The sequence below is a fragment of the Protomyctophum bolini genome (genome assembly GCF_963924005.1).
Source record: "Protomyctophum bolini genome assembly, chromosome: 12".
Taxonomy (NCBI): domain Eukaryota; kingdom Metazoa; phylum Chordata; class Actinopteri; order Myctophiformes; family Myctophidae; genus Protomyctophum; species Protomyctophum bolini.
This window is the reverse complement of record NC_137873.1, coordinates 34508227-34532075: the sequence shown is the minus strand read 5'-3', so window position 1 is coordinate 34532075 and position 23849 is coordinate 34508227. Positions and strand designations below refer to the sequence as shown.

Below are 23849 nucleotides of genomic sequence, written 5' to 3'. Positions count from 1 at the left end.
CACACACACACACACACACACACACACACACACAAACGGTCAACAGATGTGGTCTGGTGATAATGACAAGCATCTGTCCCTCTTTTATGTAAGAGGTCAAACTTGAGCGTGAGGCAACAAAAGCACAGCAAGAGAAAGAATGAAAATGTGCTTCTCTAATCTCGAAAGCTGCCTTTGGCTTCAATAGCTGGAAAAATAATATATACTGTAGCAAATGTACTAGGCCTACATGATATATATATTCAAGATTCAGAAGAAAAATAACTAATAAAACATAAATCTATGACTCTAAAGGTGCAGTAAGTGTTATTTGTTTTGTTAAAATAAGAGTTAAATAGTGCTATTAGAGTGTTCAATAACATGAATCCCGCTGTCTCACCAGCTCTTTATGAGCATAAAATAAATGTTCAGGTCGGGATACCAATTTTATCGAATCAGGAGAGAGAACAGGATAACCAAATACAATTGGAAGTGATGACACAAAGTGCCCTGTCATTTGAAACTGGAACACTTTACAATTGAAGCTGATAAATGGATACCTCCTGAACGAGTACACAAGGACCCCAATGGAAACAAGCCAACTGGGCTTTCTTGGGTTTAAAAATTTAAACCCAAATTATTTTTTTTGCAGACCTTGCATTGAACTGTTCTTCCCTGTGCTTTTTTATGCAAATTGTAACTGCAAGTATTCAATATCAATCAATCAAAATACAAAATAGTGTAATTGGGCTGTACTACAGCAGATTCATAGCCCTTTCCCGAGGCTGGAGAGATGCTTTCATTAGCCAAGAAGACAATGAAAACCACCATTTTGAGTCTTACTGCAGGCTACTACACTTAGTTTCCCTTTGTGACGGGGGAAATCCAGAATAAACAGACAAATCTATAGATCTGTACACATACATACATCATTGCACACGTGTGTGTGCGCGCGCACACACACACACACACACACACACACACACACACACACACACACACACACACACACACACACACACACACACACACACAGGGGTCTCAAGGTCCAAAGACGTATGTATCAGTGTTAGCTTCTGGGTGAATGAATAAGGCTGTGACAGAAGTCATCCTGAATGAAATAAACAACTAGTGGAGCTCTAGTGATGGAGGCGAACAAACCAGAGAACAATGGGCCCATTGGGAGGTTGCTGGACTCCTGAGTGTCCATGCCTGTACTTGGTGGTGAGGGGTTTTGAAGAAAAATGAGCCATTGTCTAATTTGTCTCTCTCTCTCTCATCCTGCTTCCGAGCTTGAACAGTGAAACCATGCCTCTGGATCCTAGCCCAGGGTATTCTGGGTATTCTATAGCGACCATGGAAAGGTAGGTTCAACCTTTTGGCTCTCGATTATCAAAGTGGTGTGATTGTAATTGTGTAGGAGTGTTGCTTACTTAGTTTACAAGAAAGAAAGAAAGAAAGAAAGAAAGAAAGATATGCACTCTTGCCGAGATTTGAGCTGATTTTATTTAGTGCCCTAATAATGCCCTAGAAATTAGACTATTAAGATATTAGGAGGTTTCCTTTCAAGGAATGTTATTTTGGTTTTCAAGCAAAAACCACAACATTATGCACAAAATAATACAACATAATGAAATGATTACAAATATATATTTTTGCAGACATTTGTACCATTGAGCTAATAGAGCCTGACTGCTTGCTCAGGGGAGACATTGACCATCAGGTCAAACTCCGTGTCAGATCCTGTACGTGTCTATATACAGTAGGTGAGACATTTGAGTCGATCCAAATGTCCCAATAGAAGAGCAGGGAGACAAACTACAACCACCCCAAATGTATAAGTTAATTATTATATATTATATTATATATATTAACTGTTAATATATTTAATATTATATTAACACATATTCTACCATCCATAAACATAATACTAAATGTGTTGGGTGCAGGCTAAGCATTTGATTGATTTAGGTTAATAAATTACACGAGTATAATTCTCATTTGGATTCTAATTTGAATATACAAAAATAAGAAGTGTTATCCTGAAATATGTGTAGACAGACAGATAGACAGACAGACAGACAGACAGCAGGTCAAACCAATAGTGCACTCTTATTGAAAGTCTGCAATTTTACTGCCATCTTGTGGCTAAAAAACATCTAATGATAAATTAATAAATCCAATGCATGCAAGTGCGCATACACACGCACATACACACACACACACACACACACACACACACACACACACACACACACAGTGATCAACAACTCCAGATGACATCAAGATGAAGTGCACAAAAAAGCTAGAGCAAGAGTGCCTGAAGATTTATAGGCTTAGATTAGATTCTCATTTGAGGCTTTTCTTAATTGTGCAAGATGTTCATTACACATATATTATTGTTTCGTCCCAGAATTTTATTATGGCATAATTTCACCACCATAGGATCATTTGATTGTTTTGTTGTTGCAGAAAACAAACCAGGCTAATTTTGGGCGGTGGCCTGCATCACTGTTATCACAAGACAAGTGCCATATCCGTGCTTTACATACATACATACCATGCTTTTTAAATAGATAGCAGGATTGTAGTGTGAGGTACTGTTGCATAAGACATTACAGAGAGAGAGAGAGAGAGAGAGAGAGAGAGAGCTGTTGTTATGAGAGCCTGCAGCATTGCTGTCAGTGTCTGAAGTGCACTGAGTTGGTGTATCTGCTCTTGCACTGGAGAACGGATATGTCAGCGAGGCGTCTGGAAGGAGTTTCAGTTAGCATGTATCTCTGTTAGTCCAAATGACCCTGACTGTGTCTGCTGCTCCTAGGGGGCTTGCCCCAGATCAGCCCACATGACATGGGCAGTTATGACAAGATCACGTCAAAGAGTTAAGACCCCCCCAGCTCCCTAAAGCAAAAGCTTTGTTGTTTAAGGAGAATGGTTGGTGCTGCTGTCCTGAAAAGGTCCCACTGTGCGTGAAAAAAGAATGACCACCGCAACAAAGAGTGGGTACTGTAGCTGTGTGTGTTGAAATGCATGTAAGAAGAAGAAGAAATGGACAGTAGATTTGAAATGAGATACGATTATTCAAATGAACAGTAGATTTAAGTCATTTTCATCTACTGTACACTACAGTTAGAAAGTTCAGTAGCCTACAGTACAGTACAGTTAAGAACAATATTACACTAACTTACATACGTTACTAACTGTATATAGGCTACTTCCGACTTGTATTTCTTGAGTTTACATATTTCCAGAGTAATTAGCAACCCATAGGCCTATCAGCTATCACTTTATCACCCTAGCCCTTCTTCATTCAAGTTGCAGTTGTTGGAGTAGGCCTACTTTGATAGAATGTTTCACTCCTGGCCACGGTGAATGGAAAACTGGGTTCATGGCTGGCATGTTTCACGCATTTTTACATGAAGCTCTTTTGAGTGTCTTTGATATGAGCGACAGGGAAAAGACTCAGTGCACCTCAGTGCTGTTAACCAATTTAACCCTGCATGGCATCCTGGTTTTGGGCATGTCATTTACAGGTGAAAATAAAACATTTAATTTGAAACTTTTCAATATATTTATTTTGTGATAGGTTAAATGCAGATAGGACTGGTCAAAACCTGCTTTATATATTCCTTTATATATTATGCTCCAGCTCGTAATGTGCACTAGAGGGAACATCAGTCTTCAACTGAGTGTTTATGTCTTAAATACAACATCTATGTGGATACATATCGACTGGAGAGAGGATATTCTGACTGAGCCACATTCATGTTTAGAATATTGCAGAGCAGTAAAGCAAAAAAAAACCTCCAGTAGAAAGAGATAACATGGCCCTTGTTTCCAGCAGAACCTTATCAGTTTTATTAGAGAGGGCCTTTTACTCTTGTGTACTGTTTTAAGTGATGACACATGCTGTAGCATCCTGTTTTATACTGCCGATTTTCTCCACATATTGTTCCACCAACGTAATCCATCATCAAAACGTGGTTACATAAAACAAACATATAATGGCTAAATTAAAGTATAAAAAGCAATAAATGAAGAGACTATATATAGTATCAGTCCACATGTTGGCGCTACTCTCTCTCTCTCTCTCTCTCTGCCAACCTGGGGAGAGTCCCGAACTGAGTTAATGCTCCTTCAATGCATGGTGAGTGTGCACTGTGACTTCTTTTCACATGACAGGGGGGAGATTCCCCGGTAGGTCATAGCGTGTGGAAGGAACACGTTATTCCGACTAGTTCCTTTCCCCTCCATCAGGCACCCCGGCTGACCAGGGGGAGGCAGTATAGAGACCAGGATTACTGCATGTTTTTTGTGAGGGTACCTACCTTAAAAGGATCCCTGGCTAATAAGACAAATATGCCTTAATACATTATAATTGTCCTTTGTAACTAAACACCTTAAATATTCAATTTATTTTATAAATAGATGATGTCATATGCTATAATGTGTGGTTTAGCCCTATGAATGTATGGAATATATGCTAATAAAAAAACAACTTAATACTTCCTAAGGTTAAATGAGTATCAAAATAATAGTCTAAATACTTTTTAGCATGTGCATTCCATACATTCCATAGGGCTGGACCACACAAATTACATCATCAACTTGCGACGTGAGTTGTCACTATTGACCATTTGCAGACTGCGGCCATGTTTCCATCAGAGTTTGGAAGCACTTGTTTTCAGTTAAGCAATGTCCTGCTGCCTCTTGCATTATGTGCTAATTCAAAACAGGTGGTAGCCTACACGGAGCAGTTGAGTGATATCTAACGAGCACTTCCAAACTCCAGCACTTAGAAAAAGAATCACCTGCAAGGACACAAAGTAGCTGATAACATGTATACAGTGGCTTTTTATAAAACAAAACACTTTGAGGATAGAAAGAGAATAATTCAAGCTTTCCGTACAGCTGCAATGTCGGTGAGTTTGACGTTGTTTAATACAATCAGATAGGACTTTTCTGTTTGGATGCACCTAGGTAGCACCTTGCCATTAACTTACATGTTAAGATGGCCCCGGTCTGCATATGGAGAGAATTGAGTGAAAGATATTTGTCTTATTAGCCAGGGATCCTTTTAAGACACGGGGAAAACATGCAAAAGCACACAGAAAGGCCCTTTCACCAACCCCACGTAATGGGCGCTGATGACTTGGGATCTTCTACCTGGGAGGCAACATCACTGTGTTCCTTACCCCTGCACTTCATACTGCAGGTTTCACACTAGAAAATACACCTATGCTCTACCAGTCTGACTGACAGCACGGAAATGTCTTGTTTAATGAAGTGCAATTTGCCCTTTTAATTAGACATCATAGAATATATGTTTTTATTTTCATTTTATTTGACATGATGATGTGTGGTCCATAGTGGCAACGTTTCTATTCCCAAAACCATATATTGCCATGGTTCTCTCTCTCAAAGTCTGTGTTTTAATGGGCTTTTGGTAAAATGCCAAAAGGTCTGTGGTCAACAACACAGGCTAGGGATTTTCACATTTTGTTTTACAACAAAAATACGCTAGTAAACACCCCATTCATTAATTTTGAAGCTTTTGTGTCTTAAAAAAAAGCAGCTGCTAACCAGTAGCTAAATTAAACTACAGTCTACACTACAGACATTACGTCATCACTAGTCTGACTGAAGAATTGATGGTGGTGATGATCAACACAATAGTTTATAGCTTTTTACTTGCATTTACTTAATTTGTGAATTGCAGAACAATCTATCAAGAACTTGCATTTGCCACAGAGATTCTTTTCACAAATCCAATGCAAAAATCATATTTAGACTGATACTGTACATTTTTATGGATCAAGGTGCGAACTTAATTCCTTTCGACTACAGCAATATTCCATGTCTCAGCTATAGAATTAGCTGAGACAGTAGTCAATTCATATAAAAAATCTACCCTGAAAATGTTCTGTTGCTTTTTGTACCACTAATATAATATACAAATCAGCTGCCTGCTGCTCGCCTCACTTGTAGAAGACAAACAGTCCAAGCTGAGGGAAGATATGTTCTTCTCGGGTGGTGTTGTTGCCATCGACCTCAAGGCTTTTCAACTCAGTTGCTTCAGTGGAGTCCAGCCTTAGTCTAAACTGGCATTAGACATGCTCACCCAGCGGGTAGAATAGGCTTGACTGAAAAAAACTGGGCGAACACAGATGAACAAATGAGATAGGACTGCCACCACTCTCAGGCAGCCTATGGGATAGCCCTGTCTGGTTAGAGAGCAGTTGCATGTGGTGGAGAAAAGAGGAGCAGGAGCCCAACACTGAGCTGAATGCTTTTGCTCTGGTGTCTTGTGTCACTCTTTTCTCTAGGGGGGGGGGGGGGGGGGGACATCCAAGTCACATGATCAGACTTGATCTGTTACATAAACAGACCCCGGTCGGCTCACATCAACTTTGCTCAGTTATTATGTGTTCCCAAAACTCTTGTGCTGACATTGGTGGGGCCAAGGAGATATGTCAAGATGTTCACTTCTCTATGTCGTCTGTGACTGTTGCATCGCTTCGACACTCACTAGCGCCGCAAAACCCCACATGATTGACCTCCTGAAGGTTGATCCTGTCACAGTATTTTAAATCTCACTCTAATTAACAAGTTCCGTGGGTGGTGTGATTCTGATAACTGATAGCCATCTGGGGTACAAACCAACCATTTTATTCTGGAAATAATACTTGAATCAAAGGTGACAGTCTGCTCTTTCGTGAGCAAACTCAGACTGTCAAGGTGATAGACTGTCGAGGTGATTTTATTTGAACAAGAATCAAGATTTATTGTTAAGTTGTTCAATTCATATACCTTAGATACATAATATATTTCTTCATTGTTAGATTATGCAGTTTTTGTTATGTGACAAACATAATTTAGATGTTATCTGACCTACAGTATATAAAAATGTAGGTGTATTTCACTCTTTTAAAAGCACACAATTAAGTCATTTACACATTCACACAAAAACTAAGACTTACAGTTGCTGTACATAATTCAACTATACCTGTATATACGGTACTCCTGGCCTTGGACAGACTGAATTTTGTGAACATGAACCACTTTCTCGTACAGTTGAATAGACAATACAGAATTTTCAGACATGGTAATATTCAAAGCTGGACCATCTGTCTTTTGGGTGGCAATATGGTCATATTTTGGAGGGACATGAAGCAAACCCCTTTGGGACATGTCTGCCTCGCTGAATCCCAAATGCTCTCTATAGTCTCTCCAGAAGCATGCATCTTTTCCTCCATGGTGCACCATGGGTGCATGCAATGCAATGCCACATCTCTTCAGTCAGACGAGGAGGGAATGTCTGGAGGCAAGGCCTCTGGAAGATGAGTCCTGCAGGCCCAGCTGGCTTGTTTTAAAGCCTGGCTTGTACCATCTACTGTAGGGTTATATACACAGGTGGCGTGCACCGAAAATAGCCAATCTACAAGCTTGTAGATCTGCTGTTTTCCATGCGTATAGTATGAAGTCAGGCTTCAGTGTCGGCACTCTATGCTCAAACAGAACTGCAACGGTAGTTGACTCGCACTCATAACTCATAATAATTTTATATCACAGTAAAATCATACGTCAATGAATCTATCAATGTTATTAAATAAAAGAAGGCCGTTGTGCTGTGCAACGTTTTGTATTAGTATTTTGCAGGATATAATTAAGGGTTATTGCAGGGCTAGTGCAAATAATATGGTAATATGACCATTATGACAGTGACCAGATACATTTCATTAATGCAAGCCAGACACTAAACCGTTTATCTGTTGTCTATTAAAAGTAGTTGCGTTTAGAATGACTTCCCAAACTTCAGAGAGATGGCTGGCACAACGTAGGAATTCCTTTACGATTTCAATCTCACATGAATCATTTGTCTCCTGCTGTGCTTTCTCTTGGCCTTCCTGATTGAAATTGGGACAATCTAGGGGGAAAAAAAGAGAGAACCCAGTGAGGAATTGAGCACATGCATGTGCAATGTGCATGCATGCACATGCAGGGTCAGATGCAGATTACATAAATTTGAGATTCCCATGATTTCTGTACACATGTATAGGCATTATTCTTGACATGTGAAGAAAAAAAATCCCATTGTGTGCTACTGCATTCCACAGACTGCGAGGTGAAAGCTTCAAGTGTAAACACCAAGTCGGAAAAGACATGGGGTGGAGAACAGAGTACAAGCTGTCAACCGGTCTAATTTCTGGCCACTTGCCTGGATGGAAGGTCTAAATATTAGGACACTTGATATGACTGAGCATACCTGTTGGATACATTCTAGCGGATCTACTGAGGCAATGTGGCTCATGTCCCTTTGACACTTATGTCCTCAAAACCCCCAGTCTCTCTCTCTCTCCCCCCCTGACGTTACTGCCACCTGCTTATAACTGAAAGATAATATAGAAGCTGTTTATCTAGAATATATAGTGCACCTGTTGCACTTTCACACACGTGTATGCTTGTGACGTATACCTCAAATATGCATCACCATTTTTGCTAGCTATAGTTGTTGCTATATACAGTAGTATAGGTGGGCGGGAGGCGAGTAAGGAGCTCAGACTATGCAGCTGTGCGTGCGTGCAGAGATGGAGAGTAACCAAGAGAATGACAGCGAGGAGAGAGAAACAGACGGTGGGAGAGAGAGAGAGAGAGAGAGAGAGAGAGAGAGAGAGAGAGAGAGAGAGAGAGAGAGAGGGGAACAAATAAACTATCATGGTCTGTGTTACAAGTGGTGAACATGTGGGTATGGGGGAGGTTGACTACATTTGCGATTAACAAGCTCCATCCCGGTTGGGTGTTTCAATCTGCAGTAAGATATCCTCATGTCTGACCCTTGGAAGAGGGTCATTTGCCAGAGGAGGATTTTTTTTTTTTCTTCCTGGCTTTGTTTTAATACCGTCTTGGGCAGAAGGCTGGTGTAATAGAAACCAGACATGAGTCAGAATGTGAGGCATTCACTTCAACAAGAACTCATAGCGTAGGGGAACCAGGATCAGTTTAAAGCTAAGTTACTTGCTCTAAAAAGTTTGATCCGTTTGTTTTTTTTTGCAATTAGCAAATAGAGGGCAGGTGCCAGCATTAGGATGGATGGTCTATTCGGTGTGTCAGACTTTGCATGGGAGATTTAAGGAGAGCAGAGGAGATATGGACAACCTTCAGGATGGGCCAGGCATGTGCAACTTTTCCAGGTGGGTTCATCAAGATTTTAGTTTTATGATGCAATTTATTCTGTCATGACATTGGAGTTGCTTCAGTAAAATAGTTTTTTTGGAAAATTGGATTGGTGACTGCTTGCGTGCGTCACCATGTGTCAAAATACAATTCTTAATAATAATCATTTAGCTTTTAAATTAAAAGAATAAAAGGTTTACAGCTCTATAAGACGATTTTGCCGTCCAAAATGGCCTGGGGTATTTACATTTAATCCTGAAAAAGTATACTGTACAGTTTAGTTTATGGCCACACCATTGAACATGAATGGTTATTTTTGCATTAGATTAGAAAATACTAATTTGTTATTTAAAGCAGATCAAACTTAAACACTAACAATCAATTCAATACTGACAAAGTGACTAATATGGAAGTCCAAAAATAATTAATGATTTTTCGCTTTTCAGTTTATAGTTAAATTAAATGTTTAACTTGACACACTGGATGAAATTTGTCAGATTTGTCTGAACTGCAGAATCCTTGTTCAGACCAAATTATGAATAACTGTTATGCAACCATTCATCATGCAGAACCTATTCAATTTTACAATTTCCCTACATCTTTTGTATAATGTATATAATTACTACAGTAATTGTAACATAACTATGCGCTCAACGTGGACTATATAGTATATAAGTGATTCAAGAAAAACATGTCCACCACACTAACATTTTGTGGAAATTCTAAACCCGGCCACTCAATAATATCTGCCAGTCACGTTCCAGGACACATGGAAGACATGGCCAAATGTGTTAGATCCTTAGTGAAGCAAATGTCCGCTGTCTTGCCATCCTGGGGCATGTATGGTATCTGGGTTGCCAACTTGCCCATCATAGATGCCATCGGTCTTCATGACTGTGCCCCTCCCTAGTGTCATTGGTGCTGGGGCCTGGAGGGGAGGCCTTGTGGCAGACCAACAAGCCTCGTCTGTTCACTCAGATGACAGGTGACATGGCACTTCCCACACCAGGGAACACAGTGTCACAGTCATGAGATCAACACATGAAGGACGAGGAGTCAGAAACACTACTATCTCCCCTCAGTGTACAGAATCCCTTGTGTCTGAGCACATAGTGGATGTGAGGAGAGTTAACATTTATAACTTAATTGTTTAGACCTGATGCCGACTCTAAAAATGCCTAACCCTAACCCTAACATTTCTGAAAATTTGTATTGATTAATATGTATTTTTAATGATTATGTTGCTACATGTATAGCAACAACTAATGAGGCACAAATGTAGCTCCTGGATTGAAAGGTACAACAACGTATAGGTTGCATCAGGTCTAAATGATATTACTTAGAACCTTTACCCATTTAGACTGAATGCAATATTTGCACCCGTGTGTGTGTGTGTGTGTGTGTGTGTGTGTGTGTGTGTGTGTGTGTGTGTGTGTGTGTGTGTGTGTGTGTGTGTGTGTGTACACGTGTGTGTGTGTGTGTGTGTGTGTGTGTGCGTGTGTGTGTGCGTGCGATGTATGTATTTGTGTGTGTCCTTTTGCATGCTATGGCAAATATACTGTGGGAGCAGTATTACTGTTAATTTACTTAAGTTAAAACAGCTTAATACCCTTACACCATTATGATTTATGATTGTTGTTCATAGTAAAACATCTTGAACTGACTCACTGCTGACAAGATGAAATTCTTTTTTATTCAATTTGTCACCTTCCTGTCAGAGTGTTCAGAACACTCTGACCTGGCAGATGCAGCATAGAGTTAAAATATTTAGATTAGAAGCCAAAATCTTCCAAGTAAAAATCATCAGCAATTTATGGGCATAAACTTTAGCTGTTAACATTTCTATTTAGTTCACACACATTTCTATTAGGTGTATGTGCAATTTAAACCAGGCAGCAAACACAATTAAATACGTGTCCTTGGAATCAGGCACTATAGCCTGACTCCAATGACTGTTATGGAGTAAATAGAGGATCACATTAGTCACAAGTACACCAAACATGACTTCACTAGAAACACAGCATGCTGCATGATGCATTGTGGGATGGCCAGTGAGGACTGGCTGACATCATTCTGGGTGCTGACATGCATTAAGAACATAGGCCGTATTGTTATCTCAGTCAAATCCTTAGTGTAAATTGTACCATATTGTAACTCCAAGAGTGTTCAAATCTAACCAAATTACAGTTGTAATTACAGCAATGAAGTTTTTGTTTTAGGAAAATTCATAGAGAAGGCATGGCAGTTACGTTGGAGAACGATGTATCCATAAGTAACTGTTTATGTATTTTGTTTATGGTGTATCATTGTGTATGTAATTTTTGTGAGTGTCTTGTAAGCCCGTACGGGCTGGGCATCTTATGATTTTTAATAAAAACTATCTATCTATCTATCTATCTATCTATCTATCTATCTATCTATCTATCTATCTATCTATCTATCTATCTATCTATCTATCTATCTATCTATCTATCTATGTATGTAAATTAACACTGATCAGATTGTGCTGTGTATAGTCTTGGTCTTTGAAATACAACAAAAATGGAAGCTGTGAACATTAACAAGCAGTGCGATGTTTACATCTACAATCTCAAACTGATTTTAATGAGTACTGCAGTGGTTGGAGGTGATGTCCCTACTCTTACACTGAACATTTTGAATCAGAATTGGTCAAAATTGGTATCTTTTATTTGATTTTTTTTCCCAAAATTAGTGGAAATAGCAGATTTAAAAGCTAAAAATGTGTCACGATGAGCCGTGCTGTGAGCTTCTATTACATTACATCTGGTATTATCGCTATTTTTCGTACAAAGACGTATAGTCCTATATAGGGTGACACTGTTCATTTCATGCTTTACTTTCAAATTCTCATCAATACTTTTGTGTTCTCTCTCTCTCTCCACAGATTCTAGTTAAAGAGCTTTTAAGACCAACATGAGTTGGAGCTTCCTCACTCGTCTCCTGGAAGAGATTCACAACCATTCCACCTTCGTGGGAAAGGTATGGCTGACGGTCCTCATCATCTTCCGCATCGTGCTCACGGCGGTCGGAGGGGAGTCCATCTACTCGGACGAGCAGTCCAAGTTCACCTGCAACACCAAGCAGCCGGGCTGTGACAATGTCTGCTACGACGCCTTCGCTCCGCTCTCGCACGTCCGCTTCTGGGTCTTCCAGATCATCATGATCTCCACGCCCTCCATCATGTACCTGGGCTACGCCATCCACAAGATAGCCCGCGTCAAGGACGAGGAGCTGAGGAGACACCACAGGATACGGAGGAAGCAGCAGCAGCCGCCGCCGCCGCACACCAGGTGGAGAGAGAACCACGAGGACGTGGCAGAGGAGGGAGAGGACGACGATGCTGAGCCCATGATCTATGAGGACGCCATGTTAGCACAAGAGGTCGGACCTGAGCCTGCAGGCTCCGCCAACCAGAGACATGATGGCCGCCGAAAGATCATGCAAGAGGGCCTGATGCGGATCTATGTCCTTCAGCTCATGTCTCGGGCGATCTTTGAAGTCGCGTTCCTGGCAGGCCAATATCTTCTCTATGGCTTCCGGGTGAGTCCTTCGTACGTGTGCAACAGGGCCCCCTGTCCTCATAGAGTGGACTGTTTTATCTCGAGGCCCACAGAGAAAACCATCTTCCTCCTCATAATGTACGTGGTGAGCGTCCTCTGTCTACTCCTAAATTTGTGTGAGATGTTGCACATAGGAATCGGAAACTTTCGGGACGCCCTTCGCAGGAAGAGAAGCACAAGGACATCGTATAATGGCTACCCATTCTCCCGCAACATCCCGGCTTCCCCTCCGGGGTACAACCTTGTCATGAAGACAGACAAGCCTAAACAGATTCCCAACAGCCTCATTACTCACGAGCAGAACATGGCCAACGTTGCTCATGAGCAGCAGGGCATCAGTCCAGATGAGAACATCCCGTCGGATCTTGCGAGCCTGCACCGTCATTTGCGAGTTGCACAGGAGCAGCTTGACATGGCATTTCAAACATATAGTACAAAAAGCAACCAGCCAACCTCCAGAACCAGTAGCCCTGTGTCTGCAGGCACCGTGGCAGAACAAAATAGGGCCAACGCAGTCCAGGAAAAACAAGGAGCCAGGCCAAAATCAGCCACAGAGAAAGGTGGGACCATTGTTAAAAATGGAAAGTCCTCTGTCTGGATCTAGAAACAACTGTCACGTTGCAAATCACTTCAAACCCTTTATGACAACTGGAGGAGTTGTGTATGTTGGAAGAGACTTTAAACAATAATAAGGGTGGAATATATGATCAATCACAACAGATATAAAGCCCACACAATGGTGGGGTTGGACAATGGGCATACCATTTAAAGTGGCATTAGTCACAGTAGTGTATTGGGGAAATAAGAACAAATGAACACAAGTTCATGTTTTGTTTTTTCTGATCGCATACACGTGACGTATGGCGGTGAGATTCATTGTTCCCATATGCATCTCTCAATCCACAACACATTATCAGAAACCGTGCTATGAATCTTCTTCGTTACTGTAGTGTAGTGTGTCATTTTCACATATCACTGCTTTTTGACATGGTTATTGACATGTATCCGCTTAGTATAACATCTCTCATTCCTGCTGTAACTTCATATGGTAAAGTGATGTTTTTTTGTATTGCTTCAAACTATTTATTTGATCTACTGTCGAACTGGATTCGAAATTTTACTTATAGTTTGAATTTTTAATTGTGGCGAAAAATGAAACAAAAATACTGCATAGTTGCACTAACACTTATTCGTAACAAATTGATGAAATGATTGTTTGCCAAATGGACCTGCCCTTAGATGCATGTATTTGAAGAATTAATATTGGATGTAGCATGTATGAGTGTCACTGGAAGGAGATACATGTGAAATATTCAGATAAAATTAAAATTAAAATAAGGTACCGTATAGAATAGAAGGTCTGAAAGGTCTGCACTGCATGGTGGTCTGAGACTGCAACATACCACCAATTACTTTACAAATACTTGCAGTGACTTTTGAAAGGAGAAAGGTAAGTTAACTGTATTGACAATAATGCTTATTTGTTAAATACATAGGCTACTGATGATTTCTGCAATTTGAGGCAGATAATGCATGCTTTGCAAATGTGCACAACCCCCATCCCCACATAGAAGACCCATCCCATTTAACTCATATTTAGGCATGCTACAGTAGCCTATACGTCTGATGAGCATTCAATGTTTTCTATTTTTGAATCAATGTTTCAAAGTAGTTTCAGTATAATAGCTTCTGCCTTCACTATCGTCATAGCCTACTCCTAGTCCTAAGTGCCTCAAATGTTAAAGATTGTTGAAATGTTATATTCATAAAAATAAACCAATATCAATCCTGCTTTATCAAATAGACCGCTTCATCTCTCTCTCTTGCGCACACACACGCACGCATGCATGCACTCTTGCGCCACCCAATTACCCCAAATTTTATTTGCCATTTTTTACTATTTTGAAAAACATTTTTAAATAGTTCAAATAGACTGTTGATGTAGATCGGCTAGTTCGGCTGTGCCCAAAGTGCACCCCGCAGCTTCATAATTGTATTATGAACAGCCCGCCCAACAGTATGGGACATTAATCTGGGCATTTCCCAGAGTATAATTTCTCAGTGTTTTTTTTCTTATTCTTTTTTACCTTGGTTTGGTAATGTGACATAAGGCTGAAAAAAGGCTGAGTTACACTTTTTGTTCACAGCACACACCTGACAAAACTAAAAGACCATTGATATTAAATATTGATGATAAATAGAATCGTTTATTAAATCCGAAGCTAAATTATGAAGTTGGCCCTTGGGTGCATACTTTCTAATATGGCCCCCTTTGGGGAAAAAAGTTTGGACACACCTGGGCTAAAGTTGAACTATTTTAAATGTTTTTCAAGATTGTAAAATACCGGTATGGCAAAGAAGTTTAGGGACAGGGGGCTCCCAAGCCAAGATAGGGCCAACAACAGTGTGTGTGAGAGAGAGTGAGAGAGAGCCACCTAGTAAGTGACAAGTGTACCAGTGTAGGCTTTCGAAGGACGCGTAGTCTACTCTACTCCCTAGTAGGCAGCAAAACAGAGTGGGCATCGGGAGCAGTGCACTCACTCACACCCTGCACTACCAGCAAACCATGCTGCTGCAAACACTGGCAGCAAGCATATACATATATAGTCCGCAAGTAGCGATGAACAAAAAGGGGGAAAAGAAAACAACCCGCTGTCCGCTGACCCGCTACTCATCTAGCCTAGTAGCCTGGCGCAGAGGCTACTACTCATCATCACCATAGGGATGATCATCGTCATCACTCACGTGTTCTTATTATGAAGCAATGCATTGTGGGAGTACAAAATGGAGCGTGTACTGAGGACTCCCCATGGCCCTGTATGACCTAACCTGGACTCAACAAGGGTACATTTTAGCACAACTAGTAGGCCTTCTCGTTAAATAACTCCATATTTCGGCAAGACTGACGTTACATGCTGCGTCGTCGAATATCGCGTCATTAAATATGACGTCGAGCGGCGAAGGAGGACAGATACTCATACACGCAGAGATTGCAATGTAGGTTTTCTAGCACACTCTTCACAATGAATCCAGTGGCGATATTTTACTTGTCTAAGGCCACGTTTGGGTCCAACAGCTTGCTTCGTGGTTATATGTGTCATTCTCGAACACTCCATGGATGGTATCGATGTTTAACAACAAGTAGCGGATGGATCCCTGTCAAGAAGTACAGTCAAGAAGCGAGTGGACGTGGTCCTGAACACGAACAGCCACGGTATGTGTGTTACAACCTTCATCATCACAGGACCTTGATCAAGATCCAAGGACAAGATACCGGGGCGTTTCTCCAAGGAATTATAACCAACGACATGGGGCTCTTTGAAGAAGAACAACAACGAGCTATGTATGCACACATGCTGAATGTACAGGGAAGGACACTATATGACATCATGTTGTACAGGTAATATAACTGATATTATAATAATGTGTGTGTATATATTACATTTTCATTGTTTTCGTCCATAGTAATGGTCATGTGATGGCAGTAATGTTACTTTTTATCAGCTAAACTAGTAAACAGGTGGGCGTGACCACCGCGTTAAAGCAAGCAAGGCTCATCCGGTTTTGGTAGCCAAAAACGGATGTCTGTGTCTAATCATACATATATTCCATATTTATTCCTAATACACAGCCATAGATCACCTATATCTACTCCCAGTTAGCAGCACGACATGCATGACATAAATGTGGTCGATGCTCAGTTTGCTCACCCAATAAATAATTTCTAAGACTTGGAGTCAGATGTGGTCCTCTAGTTTCATATCCATGTGAAAGTTCTGGCAAAAAACGTTTGTTTAGTCAAATATCTCCACTTTTCCACTTCACTTCACACGGACACCATTCTCTCTGGGCGAGGGGCCCAGAATGACAGCTGGACTTCATTTATCAAAACTTCCTGTTGATCACCACAAACGTTAGCCCTAGAACGGCTCTTGTTGTTACATACAGTAAGTACAGTATTTCACATACAGAGCCATAGAACACCCAGGTTAATTTCTGTTCGGGTTCAAAATGGGCGGCCTAAATGTGATAAATGCTCCGTTTGTACTCGCCCATTAAATAATTCCAAAGACGTGGTGTGAAAAATGGTCCTCTAGTTTTATATCCATGTGAAAGTTCTGGCACAAAACACGTAAAAGTTTGCGGTCACACAATTGGCAGGTGCTTTGCGATAGGTGCTGGGTAATTAATCACACCACCTGCCAATTGTGTGACTGCAAACTTTTGTGTTTCCCTGGTCAATTGGTGATGATGTCTGCGGTAAACAGGACGTATTTGTAAAATCAGTTCATCGATCTTTCCGCCCCCCCTCGCCGGAGAGAAAGGCGTCCGTGTGCATCTCTTGAAAAAGTGGAGATAATTCACTAAATACACGTTTTGTGCCAGAACTTTCAAATGGATATAAAACTAGAGGACCATATTTCACTCCACGTCTTTGGAATTATTTAATAGGTGAGTACAAATGGAGCATTTATCACATTTATGCCGCCCATTTTTAACCCGAACCAGGATCTGGTGCAAGCGATCTATGCCTGAGATACATGAAAATTTACGAAGTATAATTAAATGATCACAGGCATTCTAGGTCTACACAAACGTCCTCACAAATTGACCAGGGAAGCACAAATGTTTGGGGCACACAAATTGGCAGGTGGTGATTAATTACGCAATACGCAGTACCATTCAAAACGCACCTGCACGTTTTGGTAAACGTTTTAATCGACTCTGAAATGGCTTCCAGTAGCAAACATTTATACATAATCTAAATAAATAAGCTGTTTTCTCAGTTCTCACCAGCAACGGCTCTCACTCACTTTGTCTTTCAGTATAAAAGAAGCAGAGGCAGGTTGCAGCTTTCTCCTCGAGTGTGACAGCACTGTAAAAGACTTGATATTGAGGCACTTGAAGGTGTACAAGATTCGGCGGAAGGTGAACCTGAACCCCTGTCCAGACCTCTCTCTGTGGGCAGTGCTTCCCCTGGGGAAAGAAACAAGCCAAACATTGGCTAAGCCAGATATCTCCTCCCCAGAAAAAGCTCCGGTGTGGGAGACTGACGCACGGTCTGAGGCCATGGGCTGGAGACTGGTGCTGGACAATCAAATTGACCCTTTGAGTATGATCGCATCATGCAAGCAAGGTGACACAGAAGACTATCATAGACATCGCTATGCTATAGGTAAGGCCAAGTTGATTTTTATTGCAAAAAGAAATGAGAGGGAAACGTGGGTTTTCATTCCTTGCACCCAAAACATTGTTTAATAGTGTTTTAAAATGATCTGAATTGGATTGGGAGCAAAAAACCTTGATCGGGACATCCCAGACTATCAATATTATATCCATTTCTTGATATTTGACTGGATAATATTATTGTCTGTAATTTTGGATATTGTACTGTACTGTTGTGATATGGCATAAGTGTTCTATAAAAATCTGAATATCTGATCGTGGAATCAGGACATCCCTAATAATTAATGTTTTTTTATCATTGTTCTCCAGGACTTCCTGAAGGAGTTAAGGACCTTCCTCCAGGGGTGGCACTCCCCCTGGAATCCAATCTAGAGTACATGCAGGGCATCAGCTTCAGTAAAGGCTGTTACATTGGCCAGGAGCTCACAGCCAGGACTCATCACACTGGAGTGATACGGAAACGCCTGATGCCAGTACGCCTGTCGCCCTCCGTCGAAGGCCTTGAGGAAGGAACACTACAGACGCAGTCTGGCAAGCCTGCTGGGAAACATAGGGCAGGGGTCGGAGATCTCGGTCTGAGCCTAATCCGCCTTGCTCATGCTAAAGAAGTACTATCAGTCACATCTTCTGATGGCACCAAAGGGACTGCTGAGGCCAGTGTGCCAGAATGGTGGCCTAAAGACTCCAAAATCAAGTGACAGGCTTGATAGTGGATCAAGCCTTCCCAAAGTGTTACATCATGGTTGTTTCACCTTCACGGCATTCATCTACCTGTACTTGATATTGTTTTTGCTTAATTTACAATTAAATGCCATTAAATTAAAAGCAGTATATACTTATATATGAATCTCATGTTTAATAAATATTCAGAGACACTAACCAATGTTTTATTAATTTCCCTTTTATACTTTTGCCTTTCAGAGCAAACATGAACATTCACAGCCACATTTAAAATGCAATACCTCCCAGAATGTGCATACACAACATAGGATGAGATAAACGCATAGTTTCACCACTTTGACATATTGTAATACTGTTTAATCATGACACCAGTTGAAGCCATATGTCACAGGCTACAGATGGCAGTATTCAACCTATTCCTGGTAAGGAGGATGCTGCCCTCTTGTGGAGTGTATGGTCTCTCGAATTTGCTGCAACAGGCTTTCAGGTTGTGAGCTCAGAGCCGAAGGATCCAGGCGCTTAAAGTCCTCATTGCAAAGTAGGCATTCAAGAATATGAGCCACTCTTTGTAGATCAAAGGCAGCATGGTGAGGTCCAAGTGTAGCAAGGGTCTCTGACAAATGCTTTGGGTAATCGGAGGAGTTGCCAGAGGTGCTAGAGCTCAAGAAGGACATGCGGTTGTCGGCAATTATTTTAAGGAACGAGGCAAATTCCACATAATCAATACCAGAGCAAGACTTCATGATGACCTGGGAAAGTAAAGCAACATATCAATAGACAAACAAAATATAATGCAGAATATACAGTGTAAATAACAGCATGTACGGTAGACTGATAAAATAAATATGTTTTCCTCCAGTACCTGGCAGTGCTGGTGCCAGGAATCCATGGTGTTTCTCCATTCCTCTATCTCTCTTTGGACAGCAGACAACTCATTTTGAAGGAACTGCCACATTATGTCAATGTTGCAGCCATTCAGCCAATTATGATTGATGGAGATCGTATCTTCCTGCAAGACGGGTAAATGAAAGTCACAATCGGTGACTAACACGCCACACCAATATACACCTGTTTTACACCTAAGAAGACTACACCTTTTACATCTAAATAGACTAGTCTAGACAGCTCTGCCTCCTAGAGAGCCAGGCCGTAAAAGCAGTCTAATATTTGAGGAAAAAACATGAATTGGTGGACTGGACATTGATTTACAGTTCTATGAGCACACACATAATTATACTGAATGTTGAATGAAAACAAGTCATGAGAAATGTAGAGGAGCATCGATCTTTAGAATTCTCCCCAGATCATAACATCGATGAGACTGAGTGAGAACATATCTTTACAGTTCTTACCAGATTATAAACTTGATGATGCCAACCACTGGGAACAAATATAATTTCACCCGCCTCCTGAATGATTTCAAGAGGTTGACAGGCTTCATCAAAGTGTGGGAAAAGCCCTTTGTCTTGAAGATCAGGTGAAGTTACATCATAAGCGAGGTTGCCGTGGCTGTCTCGTAAATACTCCTCCTGGCCTGGTGGATAGAGGAGCCATTTTTTCCTCCCACAGATGTTTGCAGACCAACTATAGGATCTGAACACATCAGCATGGAATGGAGTCCTAGGAAGACCGAAGACATTATATAATGTAAGTCATTCTGAAGAAGAACGATTGTACAGCTGTCTGTGAACATCTCTTTAGTGCTTCTAGAGCAGTGGTTCTCAATGTAGTGACTTGTGCGGGTTCAAGGGCATCCCCAGGACCCCAGCAAATGATTGTTAGGAACTAAATGGACGGTTATGGGTTTGAGAGTGTACAAATGGAACTGTGCAGGTCCCTTTTGTTCCATCCTATTGTTTCATTTGTACAGACAGACACACACACCATAAAGACTTTGAGAACCACTGCTCTAGAGATGAATGAAGATTTATTTTCATACCATGAACCTTTGGGGCCCATGTAGACAAACCGATAGTCATCCACTTCAAGTGCATCCCAATATTCGTTGAGCCAGTCAGAGGAAAAAAACACGGGTGTTGTGTAAACACCATGATCTGGAAAATCCCTGTCACAAAGTACCAAACATTAACTACTTTAGCCCTATTAAAAATAGCAATCAAGCAATTGCTGATCTACAAACTCACTTTATTTTGAGATGTGAGTCTGTAGATAGAATTTTTATTTATTAACTTTTTAATGTCACCTTAATGATATGCACAAAATAGGGACACCGGGTTTGTTAATGTCGGTCAGTATTCATGTTCATCATTGGTAGGCTAAATAAAGTATTGTATAAATGCAATCAGTATCAATGTAAGACCTTGCCATATGCCAGTCTTTCAGGTAAAGGCATCCTTTGGGCGATGAGTGTCCATTCTGGATATATTCCTTCCAGTAGTGTATGAATTCTTTAAAAGGCATAATTTGCTTGGGGTTTGCATTGTACTCCTTAGCATTACAGTTTGCCACAGGAACTGAGGTCTCATCTGCAAGGACAGAGGACAAATAAATAAAGCATTACTAGCAGCAGAAACTATACATGTATTGACAATTATGCGTATTAGTTATTACATTGTCAATAAATTGTATTCACCAAACTCTTGTAGCAGTTTCTGAAAATTAGGTTTCCCCTCTTCAGTCACCCATTGTTTTCTACATTTCCAGTCCTCAGTAAATCTTCTTGAAAACATACATGGGTGATTAGGAAGCAAGGACTTTTTGAAGAATTTAGAATAGCTCAAGTCCTTGTCAATATAATCCACAAAGTGTGAAGACCAGAACTGCTCATAAGACTGCCTTGGTATTTTGACAAGACTGCAGCAGTTATGGTAAGACTCCCTGTCCATTATTGTAAACAAAACCTCGGTTGGGTAAATTGCAACGGTAGGTAAGATAGGCTAAAAGCTAGCTTGCTAAATGCTACATTATATGATGTCCACTCTGTTTCAGTTATTTCACGTTTTATATATAGTCAATAACATTGGCAGATAGACAATATTAACCATATTTTTTCAAGACTTGTCTTCGTTTCCTGGATACATTCCCACGTCGTGGAATTTATAATCGATCTTCTGCACTATTATTTTCTAGCCGGATAGTAAAAGCTACTGTACATGCGCCATAGTCCATACGTCACTTCCGTAATAAACATTGATGATTTTCTATCGTCACGCAGAGGTAATCTTCGTTTAGTGTGTCATTGAGTGTGAAAGCGAATATGATCAGAGACGTTTTATAGCATTATAATGACGGCGTCGTGTTTAAATCACTCTGATACTCAGCTCGCTAACGTTAGCCTACGTTACCATTAAAAGTTATAGTGTGAATCGTCTCCAGTCCAACCTGGTCCAGTATTTTCCAGGACCCTTTCACCTCCCGAACAGGCTCACAGATTCGGATCACGGCGTGAATAACGTATGCTCAATAGGTCTATATATAAATCAGTATTATTGATTGCAACATTGCATGTGCTTGGTTCACATTTAACCATTGAACTCAATTTGTGCCTCTTTCATGTTTAGGAAAGCAACACTGTCCAAAATGAGCCGAGACATTCCCATCCACAGCTGGCAGGGTTCCTATTACATCAACTGTGAGAAACGGTGGGAAACTGGTACCCTATCCCTCACCCGAACCATGGTCCGTTTCACTTCTGACCAGACAAAGGAGACTGTGACCAGCTTTCGTCTCTCCTACATCATGGAGATAAAGATGGAATCATCCAGCTATATCTTCAGCACTCTCACGGTCCTCGAGCAGGGCAATGTGAAGCACTGGTTTGGTTCCCTGAAGCCAAACAGGGTGGTCATTTACAATGTCCTGGAGCATTTCTGGAGAGAGCGTCTCCTGTCTCCCTCAACAGAGACCCAGGGGGCGGAGGGGCCCTCCAAAGGCAGAGAGCTCATCAGCCTAATGGCAGGGGCCCAGAGACGACTGGAGGACACAGGCGTGGTCCTACACCACCAGGGAGAGCAGTTTGATAACATGATGGAAGGACTGGAAAAGATTGACTCTGACTTGGGTGTTGCAGACAAGTAATTGCCTAAATACTCTCTATCACTTAATATCAAATCAGTAAATCATAACTAGCCTACTGCACTTACCTGCATCATTGAGTGTTAGTGTTGAGTTGACTTAAAGTCATTATGCAGTTAATAAGGTATGGATGGATTTATTACATCAATATTTCATATCTGCAAGTTGATTTTCATACCACACTTACGAAGGAACTTACTTATGAATGGAACCCAGAGGCATACTCTAAAATCAAACAAACCATGGTGTGCTTTGGTTGATAGCAATGTCAAATATCTCGTGTGTCATAGGCAAAGACATACAGTCCTTTAACATTTTGTAACTAACCTACAATATGTTCCACCATGATGCTACTGTGGTTGGATGCTTGGGTTAGCTAGAGGGTTGCACTTGCAATACACATTACACAACCCAGGCCCAATCTAAATGTCAACTGTCATTCCGTGAGTAGGATTCTTCTCATGACCCTTGTCTGTTCTCGCTGCAGGTTGCTGACAGAACTAGAGTCTCCTCCCTGGTGGCCATTTGGTAAACTGCCCTGGAGGGCTCAGCAGGAAGCCAAGGCAGCGTACGCCGAGAGAGCTGCTGCCGCTGCTGGGAAGGGCTCCACGATGCACAAGGTGATCAGCAGCATCCCTGCCGTGGTGTCCCGGGGCGGGGAGTCGGACCTGAAGCCAGGGTGTCTGTTAGTGTTTGTGTCCTCTCTGGAGGTGCGGGACACCAATCACCATCTCCTGCACCGCTTTGAAAGGAGCGAGGTCGACGACATCAGGGTACACAACCCCTATGAGGTCAGCATCAGGCAGCGCTTCATCGGCAAACCGGATATTTGCTACCGACTTCTGTCTGCCAAGATGCCAGAGGCAATGGCAGTGCTGGAGATGCAGTACAAAAAGAAGGTGGAGTACACCTGCGAATATGCTGCCTTCAAGACAAGTCCTGCGGCCATTTCTCCGATGGACGCAGAGGGTTCAGTGTGGAATGAAGGTCAGTAGACAGCACAGTGAAATCTGAAGTATCTAAGGGCCGATTCATAGTCCTACTCCTATTTTACCACTGTTTTGGCGCTGTAGTGCCGAAATGATTTCGGCTCGTCAGAAATTTTCAGTAGCACCGAAGAGCCGACTTTATGAGCTACTTTCCTGTCAAGAAATTCCTTGCATGTGATTTTTTTCTAAGTGTTGGAGTTTGGAAGCGCTCGTTGAAAATCAC

The 23849-nt window shown here is 41.4% G+C and overlaps 4 protein-coding genes and 1 long non-coding RNA gene across 8 annotated transcripts in view; 4 read left to right on the top strand and 1 right to left on the bottom strand.

The window, feature by feature from the left end:
* The window catches only part of LOC308325602, a 276903-nt gene that overhangs the window by 50510 nt on the left and 202544 nt on the right, over positions 1 to 23849 (top strand). The window lies entirely within an intron of this gene.
* Positions 1196 to 14519, top strand: gjc2 (gap junction protein gamma 2). Of its 2 annotated transcripts, none has more exons than XM_080778083.1 (2): positions 1196 to 1343; positions 12059 to 14519. In XM_080778083.1, exon 2 carries the CDS (start codon positions 12088 to 12090, stop codon positions 13336 to 13338), a length of 1251 nt encoding a protein of 416 aa, XP_080634209.1. In that variant the 5' UTR covers positions 1196 to 1343; positions 12059 to 12087; the 3' UTR covers positions 13339 to 14519. The 2 variants fall into 2 exon arrangements, with proteins under 2 accessions (XP_080634209.1, XP_080634208.1); XM_080778082.1 differs by lacking the exon at positions 1196 to 1343 and adding an exon at positions 8747 to 9170.
* iba57 (iron-sulfur cluster assembly factor IBA57) lies at positions 15421 to 18767 on the top strand. Its single transcript, XM_080778805.1, has 3 exons — positions 15421 to 16134; positions 17561 to 17910; positions 18231 to 18767. The coding sequence occupies exons 1-3, from the start codon at positions 15758 to 15760 to the stop codon at positions 18617 to 18619; spliced, it is 1116 nt and encodes a 371-aa protein (XP_080634931.1). The 5' UTR covers positions 15421 to 15757; the 3' UTR covers positions 18620 to 18767.
* On the bottom strand, positions 18847 to 21703 carry jmjd4 (jumonji domain containing 4). Its single transcript, XM_080778801.1, has 6 exons — positions 21196 to 21703; positions 20923 to 21088; positions 20542 to 20667; positions 19955 to 20222; positions 19465 to 19611; positions 18847 to 19351 (listed from the first exon to the last, which is right to left on the bottom strand). Exons 1-6 carry the CDS (start codon positions 21446 to 21448, stop codon positions 19016 to 19018), a joined length of 1296 nt encoding a protein of 431 aa, XP_080634927.1. The 5' UTR covers positions 21449 to 21703; the 3' UTR covers positions 18847 to 19015.
* Positions 21747 to 23849, top strand: part of snap47 (synaptosome associated protein 47) — a 31074-nt gene continuing 28971 nt past the window's right edge. The window contains exons 1-3 of one of the 3 annotated variants that reach the window (XM_080778804.1): positions 21747 to 21779; positions 22124 to 22636; positions 23125 to 23624. In XM_080778804.1, the coding sequence (XP_080634930.1) occupies positions 22143 to 22636; positions 23125 to 23624 (994 nt within the window). In that variant the 5' untranslated portion in view covers positions 21747 to 21779; positions 22124 to 22142. Of the gene's footprint in view, positions 22017 to 22123; positions 22637 to 23124; positions 23625 to 23849 lie in introns of all 3 variants that reach the window. The other 2 variants (XM_080778803.1, XM_080778802.1) reach the window with 2 other exon arrangements.

Excerpts from the sequence above, each read along its gene's own strand:
- jmjd4 (XM_080778801.1), bottom strand. The coding sequence starts at position 21,448 with ATGGACAGGGAGTCTTACCATAACTGCTGCAGTCTTGTCAAAATACCA. Across the intron at positions 20,223-20,541 it reads ATGGGCCCCAAAGGTTCATG|GACTCCATTCCATGCTGATG; the intron begins GTATGAAAATAA and ends CGGTCTTCCTAG. Across the intron at positions 19,352-19,464 it reads CCTGGCACCAGCACTGCCAG|GTCATCATGAAGTCTTGCTC; the intron begins GTACTGGAGGAA and ends TTACTTTCCCAG.
- gjc2 (XM_080778083.1), top strand. The coding sequence starts at position 12,088 with ATGAGTTGGAGCTTCCTCACTCGTCTCCTGGAAGAGATTCACAACCAT.
- iba57 (XM_080778805.1), top strand. The coding sequence starts at position 15,758 with ATGAATCCAGTGGCGATATTTTACTTGTCTAAGGCCACGTTTGGGTCC. Across the intron at positions 16,135-17,560 it reads TATGACATCATGTTGTACAG|TATAAAAGAAGCAGAGGCAG; the intron begins GTAATATAACTG and ends TTTGTCTTTCAG. Across the intron at positions 17,911-18,230 it reads TAGACATCGCTATGCTATAG|GACTTCCTGAAGGAGTTAAG; the intron begins GTAAGGCCAAGT and ends ATTGTTCTCCAG.